The 12565-nt window shown below is 45.4% G+C and overlaps 1 protein-coding gene across 1 annotated transcript in view; it reads left to right on the forward strand.

Moving 5' to 3' along the window:
* ptprt (protein tyrosine phosphatase receptor type T) overlaps positions 1 to 12565 on the forward strand; it is a 318930-nt gene that overhangs the window by 175767 nt on the left and 130598 nt on the right. Inside the window, 4 exon segments of the mRNA XM_056395774.1 lie at positions 4865 to 5066; positions 8633 to 8735; positions 12180 to 12222; positions 12225 to 12455. Of these exon segments, the coding sequence (XP_056251749.1) occupies positions 4865 to 5066; positions 8633 to 8735; positions 12180 to 12222; positions 12225 to 12455 (579 nt within the window).

Consider the following 12565-nt stretch of genomic DNA (forward strand, 5'->3'; position numbering starts at 1 on the left):
TTTCCAGCTGCAGTCCTGAGGCCAGATGTTTCAACAACCGTCAACACAATGAGATTTACAGCGACAACAGCAACAAAGAGAATCATCAAACACGTAAACAAAACAACTGGAGGCAGAGAAATGTTGAGACACTGATACAACAAACACACACACACAACTTTTAACACACAAGTCTTATTATGATTATTATAAAGACGCAGCACAGCCTTGTAAGACACAATTATAAAAGAACTTATAAAGTTGTTAATTAACTATTAATTAGTATTTCATACAAACCCGAGCCATGCAAGAACGACCCTCCTGGTGGAGGGGCAAAGGACACTGGGAAATGTAGTCAGCACATAAAACAACAACAACAGTAAAATGAGTCGTGTTCTGTTTAGATTAAGAAGCATTAATAAAGTTCTCAGTTCAAACTTATAAACCTTTCACAGAGGGAACAGTTCATCCTTTCTCTCTCTCTCTCTCTCTCTCTCTCTCTCTCCTTCCCACTCTCTGTGTCTCTCTCTCTCTCTCTCCCTCCCACTCTCTGTGTCTCTGTCTCTCTCTCCGTCTCTCTCTCTCTCTGTGTCTCTCTCTCTCTCTGTGTCTCTCTCTCTCTCTCTCTCCCTCTCTCTCTCTGTGTCTCTGTCTCTCTCTCTGTCTCTCTCCCTCTCTCTCTCTCTGTCTCTCTCTCCTTGCTCTTCCGATCATATCCTCATTTTTCTACGTCTGCCCTCTTTTTTCCCGCTCTCCGTTTCTCCGTCCTACTCGCTAATTCAATCACACAGACTCACACCTACATCTTCCCTCCTGTGGGTTATCCCCCAGGGACGCACACTCTATTACCCAAGATGCACTGCCGTGCCTCGCGCCTGCGTTTTCATTGGCCAATAAAACAACCTGAGCTTTATGGCTCTACCGATTCCAAGTACATCAAGTACAGGGGGAGAGAGGAGGGGAGGGGAGGGGGAGGGGGGGGGGAGGGGGCGTGGAGGTAGAGGAGGTAGGAGAGAGAGAGAGTACGCCTGAGGTTTATGACCCAAAATCCTCCTTTTGAAAGAAAGAGCGAGGGAATGGGCGAGTAGATCAAGCGTGGAGATGGAGAGAGAGATGGAGGGAAACTTAAGGAACTAGTGGAGAGAGAGAGAGAGAGAGAGAGATAGAGGATAAGACAAGAGCAAAGGCAGAGAGAGAGTAAAGCCCATAAAAATACAGAGAACCATTCATGACTTATAAAATAACAGCCATCGATATGTAGAAGAAAACTGCAGCGTAGATGAAATAGATGATATTTTATTGTTCCAGCCCCTAAGTCCCAGTCCGTATAAATAGCTATTGATTTAACATGTTTTATTCAGCCGGCCAGCTCCAGTCTGAGGCCGAGGAGACGTCAGCTGCTTGTCGAAGGCGAGGCCGCCCGCTCCGTCAGGGGGTTTTAGGCCGACGCCTTTCTACTGGCTAAAGGTTTTCTCCCAAGTTCCTCCAGTCTGAGAGGCGTGTCGTGGTCCGTCTGCGCTGCGCCCGGGAGTTTAAGTGTCGGGAAGCGGAGAAGAAGACTCGTTGTCATTATTGTGCTTCATGAACTAAACTGAATGTTCCTGGACTTCATCTAAACTCACCGTGAGAGTCGGGGTCGTTTCGGCCGGATGAGAGCGACTCGAGAGTCCAACCCTTCTTACCTGTGTTATATCCCTCGCCTAGTGCTCAAGGCTAAATGATATCACCTTTAATGATCCCATAGGGCGTCTGTTGGACCCATGAGTTACGTTTTGTTGCTAGGCGACATCTAGTGGTCGCAGTAATTATGACAGGAGCGTTATTATATTTAACCCAAACCACTTTATCTAAACCGAACCGAGTCATGACCGTTTATTATTTTAACCACGGGACGCGGGGGCGCTCCTCAAGAGACGCTTCTGTAGGTGGCATCGGGGGGGAGGAAACAGACGACCTCTGTGGTCGTTCAGGGCGGAGGACCGGTCGGTTTGTGGCCACACGATAAATGAAAGTCCAGTTTTTTTATTCTCATTTGATCTCTTGCTCTCTTTAGCTGCTAAAGTCTCAACTCAGATGGCCCAGGTTCTCATCGTTAAATCATGATTCTGATGTTCAGGTCAACAAGAATATCTAAGTCTATATGTGTGACTTTGCTTCAAGTCCCGCCTCCCCCCGCCAACATCCCGCAGTGTCACATTCAGCAGATCCAACGAATCGACCGCCTGTTATTAAATTGTCTGTTAAACGTCACACAGATCAATGGTGGAGTGGAGGTGACGCCGGCTCTGTTCTGCAGGTCTGAGCTTCTCGCCGCTGGAGACGGGAACAAACTGAGCAAATTGACCCGTGGCCACTAAACCGGCCGAGTCCACTTCAATAGTTCTTCTGTTAAAAGAACTGTCGATGTCTGTCGTTATGTTGCTACTGGCGAGTTTCCACACGGCACGACTGTCGATGATTGCCCACACACACACACACACACACACACACACACACACACACACACACACACACACACAGCAGAACACTGGAGGACAGCTGTCATTGTGAATGACAGTCAGCACAAAAGAGTATTGACTGGTGGGGGAGAAAAAAACCCCCCAACATTAATAGCAATTCAACCCCAAAACACATTTGAGCTGTGAACGTGTCTGTGTGTGTCAGGATCTCTAGGAGCATTTCACACACACACACACACACACACACATATATAAACATAAAGTGTGAAGGCAAGGTGAGAAGGAGCGAGAGGAGGAGAATAAACAAAAGAGACAGAAACAAAGACGGACAACATGAATGAAAGTGAAAACATTCAACGGAGCGGAAACTTCTCCCCCGACTTACAAGCAGCCTCTGGACCCGCTCGCGCTTTCTACCGTCTGGGTTTGATTTCTTGAAAAAATGGCGTTTGAGGGGCAGCACTGTTTACTTCACTGCCGACTACGAATCCTCCAGAGAGAAGAGCATCACAGCTATCGGCCACAAGCACCAATCACCTGGGCCCGTATTCACAAAGCATCTCAGGAGAAGAAAGAAGCTCCTAACCAGCCGAATTAGAAACAGTCCGTCCCGACTTTAGGACACCGAGCGCTTAGCGGCACGTAAGTCTTGGAGACGTCAGTAAAAGTCGCTCTCTGCAGCTCTGTGAAGAGGAATAAGGGGGAAAACTTTCAGTGAGAAACTTTTAGTGCGACTTAGGAGAATGCTTAGTGGTGAGATAAAAAGCTTTGTGAATACGGGACCTGGTAAGTAAGATTTAACCGAGGCTGTCTGACAACCTCTCCAGATTTGTCGGTTACCTTTCGGAGATATCTTATTAATAAACGACAGACGAAAGAACGGATTTAAACAGACAGAGAGATGCAGATATGCTGAGTGTGAGAGCCGCCGCCACATCATCATCATAAACGCTGCAGTTTGGATTCAGCTTTGTCGCATGCGATCACCATTTCCCATCTGCCCTTTCTGTCAGAGTCAACCGTGGTCAGTCCACCCAGGGCAACGAAAAACAACAGCTCTGAGACAGAGAACAAGAGTCCCAGTGACACGGAGATGAGGAGTGATGTGTTACAACCTGAGGCACTTTTCTGTCCGTGCAGCAAAGCTGTTGTTTAATGACTTGAGACAGAACAACACGGCGGGAAGAGGAGGAGAGAAACAAGTGCAGCAGAATGGAGGAAGGAGATGTGGAGGGAGAGGACAACACACACACACACAGACACACACACACACACACACACACACACACACGCTGGTATAAGAGGGATTTAATTGAAGTTACAACCTGATTATGTTTGATCGTCTTTGAACGTCTCAGTATTTGGCATCATGGTTCTCAGTCTGCAGGACTTTAAAGGAGACTGAATGGAAAACTTTTTATTTGTTTGTTAATTTAAAAAAATTGCTGTTGTGACAAACACCAGATTGAATTGAAACGGTGATTAGAGAAGAAGAAAGTCTCAGAATTCAGAGGAGAAAAAAAAAAGAAGCAGATTAATGAACGAAGGAGAAAGAGAAACGGAGACAGAGCAGAACTGAGAGACTGATAACAAGTGATGCAGATGGATGTTTGTGGATGATGGGTAGCCTGGAGGTGGCTGTGTGTGTGTGTGTGTGTGTGTGTGTGGTGTGTGTGTGTGTGTGTGTGTGAGGAATGGGTGGGTGGGAGGAGGAGGAGGAGGATCTCTTCACACTCATGGACGATGGGCGGACCTCACTACTCCATTAACAGACTCAGATCTGAAAGCCTCAGCCAGCTGGACGCCTCAATTCGACCAGGCCTGCAGGCTGCAGCGCTAGCGTGTGTGTGTGTGTGTGTGTGTGTGTGTGAGAGTGTGTGAAAGAGAGACCTGATTTGTTAATGCGCTTTTATATAAGGTCTTTTCTGGAATTCACAGCAGTTAGAAACCCATTAAGAAACATTTGACTGATCCTCAGAGGTTCGTTTGTTACGTGGTGCGACTCACAGGAGTGTCTCCTGAAACAGCGCCCCTACAATGGCAGGTGTAGCGGACCTCCGTCGCCATGGTTACAATAAAAAGACAGCCATGACTTGGTTTGATTCAGACACAAAAACTTACACTACGTCACCAGACTTCCTCCTTTGCTACTGTCATAATTGCTACGGCCACTAGTGTCGCCTGGCAACATGACGTAACTATGATGTCATAATAACCTGCTGCACAGACGACCTGTGGGCTCTTTTTTTTTTGTTTTATTTTACAGGACGGTCTAAACAAAGATTGTTAGCTGTTCCACCGTTAGCTTGGCGCTGTAGCTGGATGGCGTGATGCCGACGCCCAGCAGAGTCACATGAGCTGAGATTAATTCATCTGAAGCGAACTAAACTAAACAAAAGGTGAAACTGTTTCCTGTCTGATTCCAGATCACCTACAAGGCCCTGAGCTCGCTGGATCCCAGCGCGGACCTGACCACGCAGAGGGGACGGGTGTTCAAGCTGAGGAACGAGACCCACCATCTGTTCGTGGGTCTCTACCCGGGGACCACCTACTTCTTCACCCTCAAAGCCTCCACCAACAAGGGCTTCGGCCCGCCCGTCACCACCCGCATCACCACCAAGATAGCAGGTAACAAACAACACATATATAGATATTTGTTTTTAATCTTCTGGTTTTTCTCGTGCGTACTTTCACAATAAGAGCAGGTAACGTGTGCGTCCACGTGTCGGTCGGTTTCTGTGTGAACGTGCCCGTCTGTGTTTTGTTTGTTTTGTTGTTTGTTTGTTGACTTTGTTTGTCTGTCTGAGTGACCGTTTTCATATCTATCTGGCCTTTTCCCTCCATTTGTAACCCTCTGTTTGTGCCACCAGCCTTCAGCTGGAGAAAATGTCAATAGCACCACAAACATGCCGTCACACGTTAATGTTTTCCTTTATTCTGCAACAAGAGGACTTCTTCCTTTCTTTCTCCAACTGTTTTGTGACGGGTCTTCTTTGTTGTTTAAATGACAGATGCTTTTTCTTTTTTCTCTGTATGTCTTTTACTGCCCTTTATCTCTCTGACTCACCCTTCCTCTCTCCAGCTTTACCTCTCTCTCCTCTTCCTCTTCTCTTTCCTCTTTCAGCATCTGTCGCTTCCTCCCTTCCTTACCTGTCTCTAATAATCCCTTCCCAAAATGGCATATCTGATTGTCTTTTCTTTTCCACAATGTTGTTATTTCATTTTCCTCCTTATTGAGATTGGTGTGACCTTTTAGCTGTGTGTTTTTTCTTATCAGTGTATCTGTGGAGACGCTCACTGTAGCTCTGAGACAGGAAATATCTGTCCAGCTTTGCTCTGCAGGCTGAATCACTGAATCACTGCTGCTGCTGTCCCGTCGCCGGGAACAGCGACTTCAGGGGGAAAACTACAACTTGCACTGAATTACGTGGCGATGAGCTCGTTCTGTTGTGAATTATCTGCAGAACAGAGTCGGGACAAATGCACAGATGGCGGCTCGTCGCATTAATCGACGAGCCGGATGAATACTAGAATTACAACCGTGCACGCTGCTGTTGTAGAACTGTTTATTCAGCATTGGATTTTTAAAAACATTTTTGGCACCTGGCTTCAGTAACAGGGTGTTCGATCTGTGAGGCCGAGAATACGTCACTTGAGGATGTTGTAGAGGTGACGAGCTCATTCATCACAGCAACATTCATCTGCTCAGTTCAGAGACACGTGTCGGAAACTGCTCCTGGAGATTTATTCCAAATCTGTGTGTTGATGCGGAAAGAGAAAATCACAACAGACACACACGCTGATGTTTATGTACATATAAAATAAAAGAACAAATGTAAAAACTCTAAATGAAACCAAATCAGAAATTGTAATATATATATATATATTCATATATTGACATATGTGTTCACCCCATACAAATATGTATATTTATGTATGTATGCATACTGTATATATTACATAAATTATATCCATCCGAAAGCCTTTATACCCTAGAGTCCATAGACATGTTTAAAATTAATGAGAAAACATATGTAAGCAAAGACAATTTTAATATGTATGTTGTTTTAATAAACATATAAAAAATAAATATATATCATTAACATGTATGGTCCTAATAAAATTCATATATATATTATTAGTTATAAACTTTTAACTTCATATACCCAGAGGATGTATATATGTGATAATAATATAGGTGACATATACATCACGCAACATCAGTCTTGATGTAGAGATGTAGAGACATATATGAGTTTATACATCCACTCAATGTTTATCATCCAAAATCACATCGTTTAATCGATCAGTATCATTTAATCCACCTGTGATATGAAGCAGGAGAAATGTTTTCAACGCTCACGTCTCTCCGTGTTCATCCATTCACACAGGTTCAAGTGGCCACTTCTCCTCTCTTATAATAAGCTCTGGGGTTTATGGGAAATGTGACTTAAGATCCTTTTAATTAAAGCACAGTGTGTTTGGGACGAGGATGCCGACGCACATCACAGTTCACCCGCTGCGGAGGCTGTTTGTGATGCGTAGCTAGAGTCTACGAGTGCCTGCGTGTGAGGCGTTTAGGGGACATCTGTAAATTGCAGCACCTTCCAATAGTCTGCATTTGGATGGAGGTGCGGGGGGGTTCTCAAATTTTGCCCGGGGGCCTCCCAGAGTCCCAAATACCCAGCTCTGACGCCGCCCTCCACCCACTGACCTACACACTGAATCCTGACGCTGCCGATCAAACTTCCAGTCTAATGTGTCAGCGGCGTGTCATCAGCGGCGTGTCATCAGCGGCGTGTCATCAGCAGCGTGTCATCAGCGGCGTCCGGTCTGTGGAAAACACCTACAGTGATGTTAGCGTGACCTTTCCTCCGTCATCCTTTCGAATCTTAACAACATGTTGCTAAGAGGAGGGAGAGGAAGAAAAAAAAAAGAAGAGAGATGGCGCCCTCCCAAATGTCACGCCATCACCAATCTTCATTATCTCATCCAGGAACCAGAGGATGGAGAAATTAGATTAAACGATGCAGACAGATAGAGAGTGGTGGACGGAGGGGGGGGGGGGGTGTTAATAACCTAAAATGTGTTGATGCTTTACTCAGATTGATGTGAAATTAATAACTTGTGTAACTGATCGTCTCTCAGAATGAAGCCGTCTTCTTGTTGCTCTCGACGGCGGCTGATAACCGCCGTCGTCAAGATACGATAACATCAGAACAACACAAAAAATGACCTTTGATTACAATCGAGGATATTAATACTTCCTCTACTGTCCCACCTTTATTAAAGATTCAGGAAAAACGCCTAGGAATAATTAAAGACGGTTAAACATTTGTGGAAGAAAACACTTCTCATTTACAAACTCAAGGAAGCTCGTTTTAAGTTTATTCATAAATTCTTCCTCATTCTATTAAAGGTGCATAAAATTTCCAAAGAAAATTCACTGAACTCTCCCAGGTGTGAGACAGAAGGAGGAATATTTCCTCGTCTGTTTTTGTCGATACGAACCGGAGTTCACTCCCTCTCTACATCAGTTATAAAAAAAAGAATTTGACTTAAAACCATGTTTCTTTTTTTTTTTAAAATGATGGTTTTCCTCTCGATTAAAAAGAAAAGCAGAATATTTAAGTGAAATCACAGGAGGGGGAATATTACAGTCTAATCTAACCACCGTTGATGAAACGCTAATTAGCGGTTAATAGAACGGCTGTGAAGTCCCAGTGCTGTTATAACTCTATATCAGCACCAATGACTCTCGTCCAATCAGATTACTTGGTCGGAACTAGCTGTTGTATGATCACAACTATAACATACTTCTTACTTTTATTTTGGAAAAATGAATCTCCTCCAACTTTTCAGATGTTCCTGAACCGAAATAGTTTTTAACTTTAGAAAAACATGGATTCTTTGTGGTACAGACCCACTGTAGCTACACAGCAGGTTCACATGATGTTACTGTTACCTACAACCTCTTTAGCTTCTTTACTAAGGTCTACTTCAGTGTTATACGGGGAATAATTCTGACTTATGGTGGCGTTAATTAACATGTTTCCGTCGTGCGGTGCAGAATGTGTCGAGACACCTACAGCCGCAGTAGATGTGGTTTGTTTTCCTGATGCTGGAGAAGTGAAGCGTGACTTCCCGCCGGTAAAAGGTTCCCTGGTTTCAAATGTCAGTTTTCTTCCCATCAGCCCCGATGATGCCCGAGTACGAGTCCGAGGCGCCGCTGAACGAGACGGAGACCACCATCACCATCCTGCTGAAGCCCGCCCAGTCCCGTGGAGCACCTATCAGGTAACCTCCTGCTTTTCCCTCCTTCCTCTTCCCCTGATTACTCCTCTTCACTCCCACCTCTTCTTCCACTTCCTTTCCTTTCATTTTCTCCTCTCCCTTCATCCTGGCTCTCTTCCCATCCCCCTCCTCTCTCTCTCTCCTTCCTCGAGGGTCTCTTTAGAAGCCATTAAAGTCACTCACACATATAAGGCCAATTTGTATGCAGAGGAAGTCGGAGAATGGGACTTTTTTTTCTTTTTTTTCCATATAAATTTGGCAGTGAAACGTACCATCATTAGTCACTTCCATCTTGTAGCTTTTTAGCCGCGGCATTATGGCGGCTCCAAGTGAACACAGTGGACTGGTGGTAATTTGGCAATCAGTGTCTGGTCCCTGGAGACGTGACTGCGGCAGCTGAAGCTCCCTGCCAACGGCCTGTTGACGGAGGGATGGAGAAAAGGCTTCAGTTTTCTCACCTGATGCAGAAACAAACGAGCGAACACAGATTCAACACGAGAACACACGTTTATACTTCTGACTTTACTCCACGACGCCGAAAAGACTAATATTGTACTTTTAACGCCACTACATTTATATGAAGTAAGAAAAATGTGATAGAGGCAGAAGATTCTTCACCACAGACCGTGTGGTCTGATCTGAAGTCTACATATAAAGAAAGAAATAAAGAAAGATTCATTTAGTTTGAGATGTTTGCTGTGTTTAACACGACCACCTAAAAAAGAAAGGGGTCTGATCAGGAAACACACAACAGTCAGGTGTCGCTCCCTCAGTCCACTGTGGTTGTATTTTAAAAATGGACACACAGTTAATTTGTTCCTTTTTCTCATTTTCTCATTTTTCCAGACGGCGTGTTTTTTTTTTTTTTTTTTTTTTTAATTAAAAGTTCACTCTGAACATGTGATCTCATCCATTTAATTGGTCTAGGGGAGAACATTATTCTCGGCCGCCTTCGGGGAAATCCGGTTTCGACAGGGGCGCGTGGAGAATAAATATCACTTCAATTCGGACTTGGGGAAATGTATTTCTGAAATGTGAGCGTGGGTCAGTGGTTTAGTGTTAATTTCTGCAAATCCCATATCATATCTCGCCATTTATCACCCACACATGGCAAATATATCTTGTGTTGAATTAGGCTGCTCTCCAGTCACGAACATCTTTATGTGTTTATGGGCCCGAGATGAGCCCCGCAGCGCGCTCGCTTGTTATGGGTGTTTTGTGCGAGTATTACATGGTTTTAAGTGCCAACAGATGTACGTGGGGAAGCAGGGGGAAGTCATCTGTTGGTTAATGTGCGCGCAAATGTTTTTAAAGGAACTGTGTGTTTTTATATTTATTTTTTATTTATTTATTTATTTATTCTGAGGAGATCAGAGCATTTCAAGTTCAGGAGCTTAGATGAGGAGTGTTTACCAAAATGACTCCGCTAAGAGGAGCAGCTGTTGTGGCTGAGAGACACACACACACACACACACACACACACACACACACACACACACACCATAATCAGTATGTATGTGTAGATGTGCATTTACACATGTGTATTTACATAAATGCAAGCCAGCTGTAAATCCTAGCTGTGAATATCAACACACACACGCACACACACACACACACACACGCACACACACACACACTTGCTCAAAGATGGAAACAGATACATGAAGATAATCATAAACTTCGGTTGCATGCATACGTGTTGATGTGCACACACACGTTCCAGATGCACAGACAGACACTGTGTTTTCATTGGCCTCTCCTGGCATTTATTGATTGCCAAATATTGAACTGTGTGACAAAGCAATGTGCTGCGTGTTAAAGCTTGATATTTAGCACCTGGGCCTGTCTGGCGTCCTGCTGTCGACAGTCGCCCCCCCCCCCCCCGCAGAGAGGCGTTCTTTCTTACTGCAGGTGCACCTGGCTTTTAAAGGGAATGTGAGATGGCACTGTAATTGGTTTATTGCATGTTGCGGCCAAAACACACTCATGATTAATGAAGTAAGTGGAAACCTTTTGAAACCATGTGCCTGGCCTCAGCAACCGCTTCTCCTGCAGTTAGACCAGGAAAAGTGGATCTGGACACGCCCCAAGTCTGAACTGTCCAACAGCCTTTAGAAGATGGAAGAATTGGCAAAAATTTAATTTCCTCATTTTTCAAAAACTTCTTCACTTTACAAAATTATGTAATTTCCTATAAACGCGCCCCCCCCCCCCTAGAAGAGACGAGTGCAACATCACACGCTCACACGTTTGAAGACACACTCACAGGTACACCTGGACGTCCACGGACACACACCCTTGAAAACACACACAGACAAGGGCACGTAGACACACACACGCACACACACACACACACACACACACACACACACACACACACAATTCCCTATTTGCTCCTTGTACGAGGCCCCCGCTTCATCCCCTGTGCAGCCGCTGAAAGTCATTAGTTTGAAATGGATATTTCACCAGAAAGGCAGAAACAGGAGAGAGAGAGAGAGAGAGGGAGAGAGAGAGAGAGAGAGAGACTCATCTTTGGTCATCAGCAATTATCTTTTATGAAAGCTGCCAAACGGGAGCTGGGGATAATTGGCCGCAGCCCTTCACAGAAACATACATTTCCCTAATTGCGTATAATTGTGAAGTGAGTTCTTGGCGTGGAGGACGGAGGTAATTGCGGAGGGCCGCTGCGTTTGTCCTGACCGCTAAAGGAGCCCTCAGCCATTCATGAAGCCTCTCAGAGAGGAATGGAAACACACACACACACACATGCATGGGCCCACACACACACACATGCACACACACACACATGCATGGGCCCACACACACACACACACACACACACACACAAAAAGACAAAGACAGACCTTTTAAGTGTATAAACACACCTCCACACACACCTGTTTCAACACACACACAAGCACACCTGCCAGATCACATGCAGGCACATGCGCACCTGATGGAGTGTGTGCACATAGGGCAGACAGACACACACACACACACACACACACACACACACACACGTATATATTCCTTACTCTTAATTCTTTGCCGCTGACTCAGCACAGGAAATGATCTGCCAGCTCCCGTGTTAGAAAGTTAAAAGCTGAAGTTTGCTTCCATTTGGAATAAAAATTGACCCGGGAACAAACGACTGCTTCTTAAAGGATGGTCGACACTTTCGTGAAGATCCTTCACAGACCTCAGCCCTCGTCTGCTGATGCACTTAATGCCAAAGTGGATATAACACACACACACACACAGTCCGGCAGTAGAGGCTCTTTAATGGTGGCCGCTGCGCAGAGACTGGACTGTGGGGATGATTATCATTTTCAGATCAAACACGTCACAGTTTCAGGTGAATTAGACTCTGTTTAATGTTTTATGAGTTGAAATGACAAAAGCAGCGGCAACAACAAACACTTTAAATAACTTTATTTCTGCTTCCAGCTCCTACCAGCTCGTCGTGAAGGAGGAGCGCAAGTCCAAGACCGCCGCGCCGCCTCCGAGGCCCCCGAGTGTTTCTCCGCCCCCGTCGGCTTCCGCAACGCCTCCATCTTGGACTCGTCCTACTACATCGCCGCCGAGCTGCCGCCGTCCAGCCTCACGGTCGTGCAGCCGTTCACGGTGGGCGACAACAAGAGCTACGGCGGTTTCTGGAACCCCCCGCTGTCTCCCGCCAAGAGCTACAGCATCTACTACCAGGCCATGAGCAGAGCCAATGGGGTGAGTCTCAAACCTTCCTGTAACTACACGATGCTCCGGTTGTGATTTATCCCGTTTCTGGAAACAAATAGAGGAACTCAGTATTTGCTCACTCACACAAAGAGAACTCA

Source organism: Seriola aureovittata, chromosome 2 (genome assembly GCF_021018895.1).
Source record: "Seriola aureovittata isolate HTS-2021-v1 ecotype China chromosome 2, ASM2101889v1, whole genome shotgun sequence".
Classification (NCBI taxonomy): Eukaryota; Metazoa; Chordata; class Actinopteri; order Carangiformes; family Carangidae; genus Seriola; species Seriola aureovittata.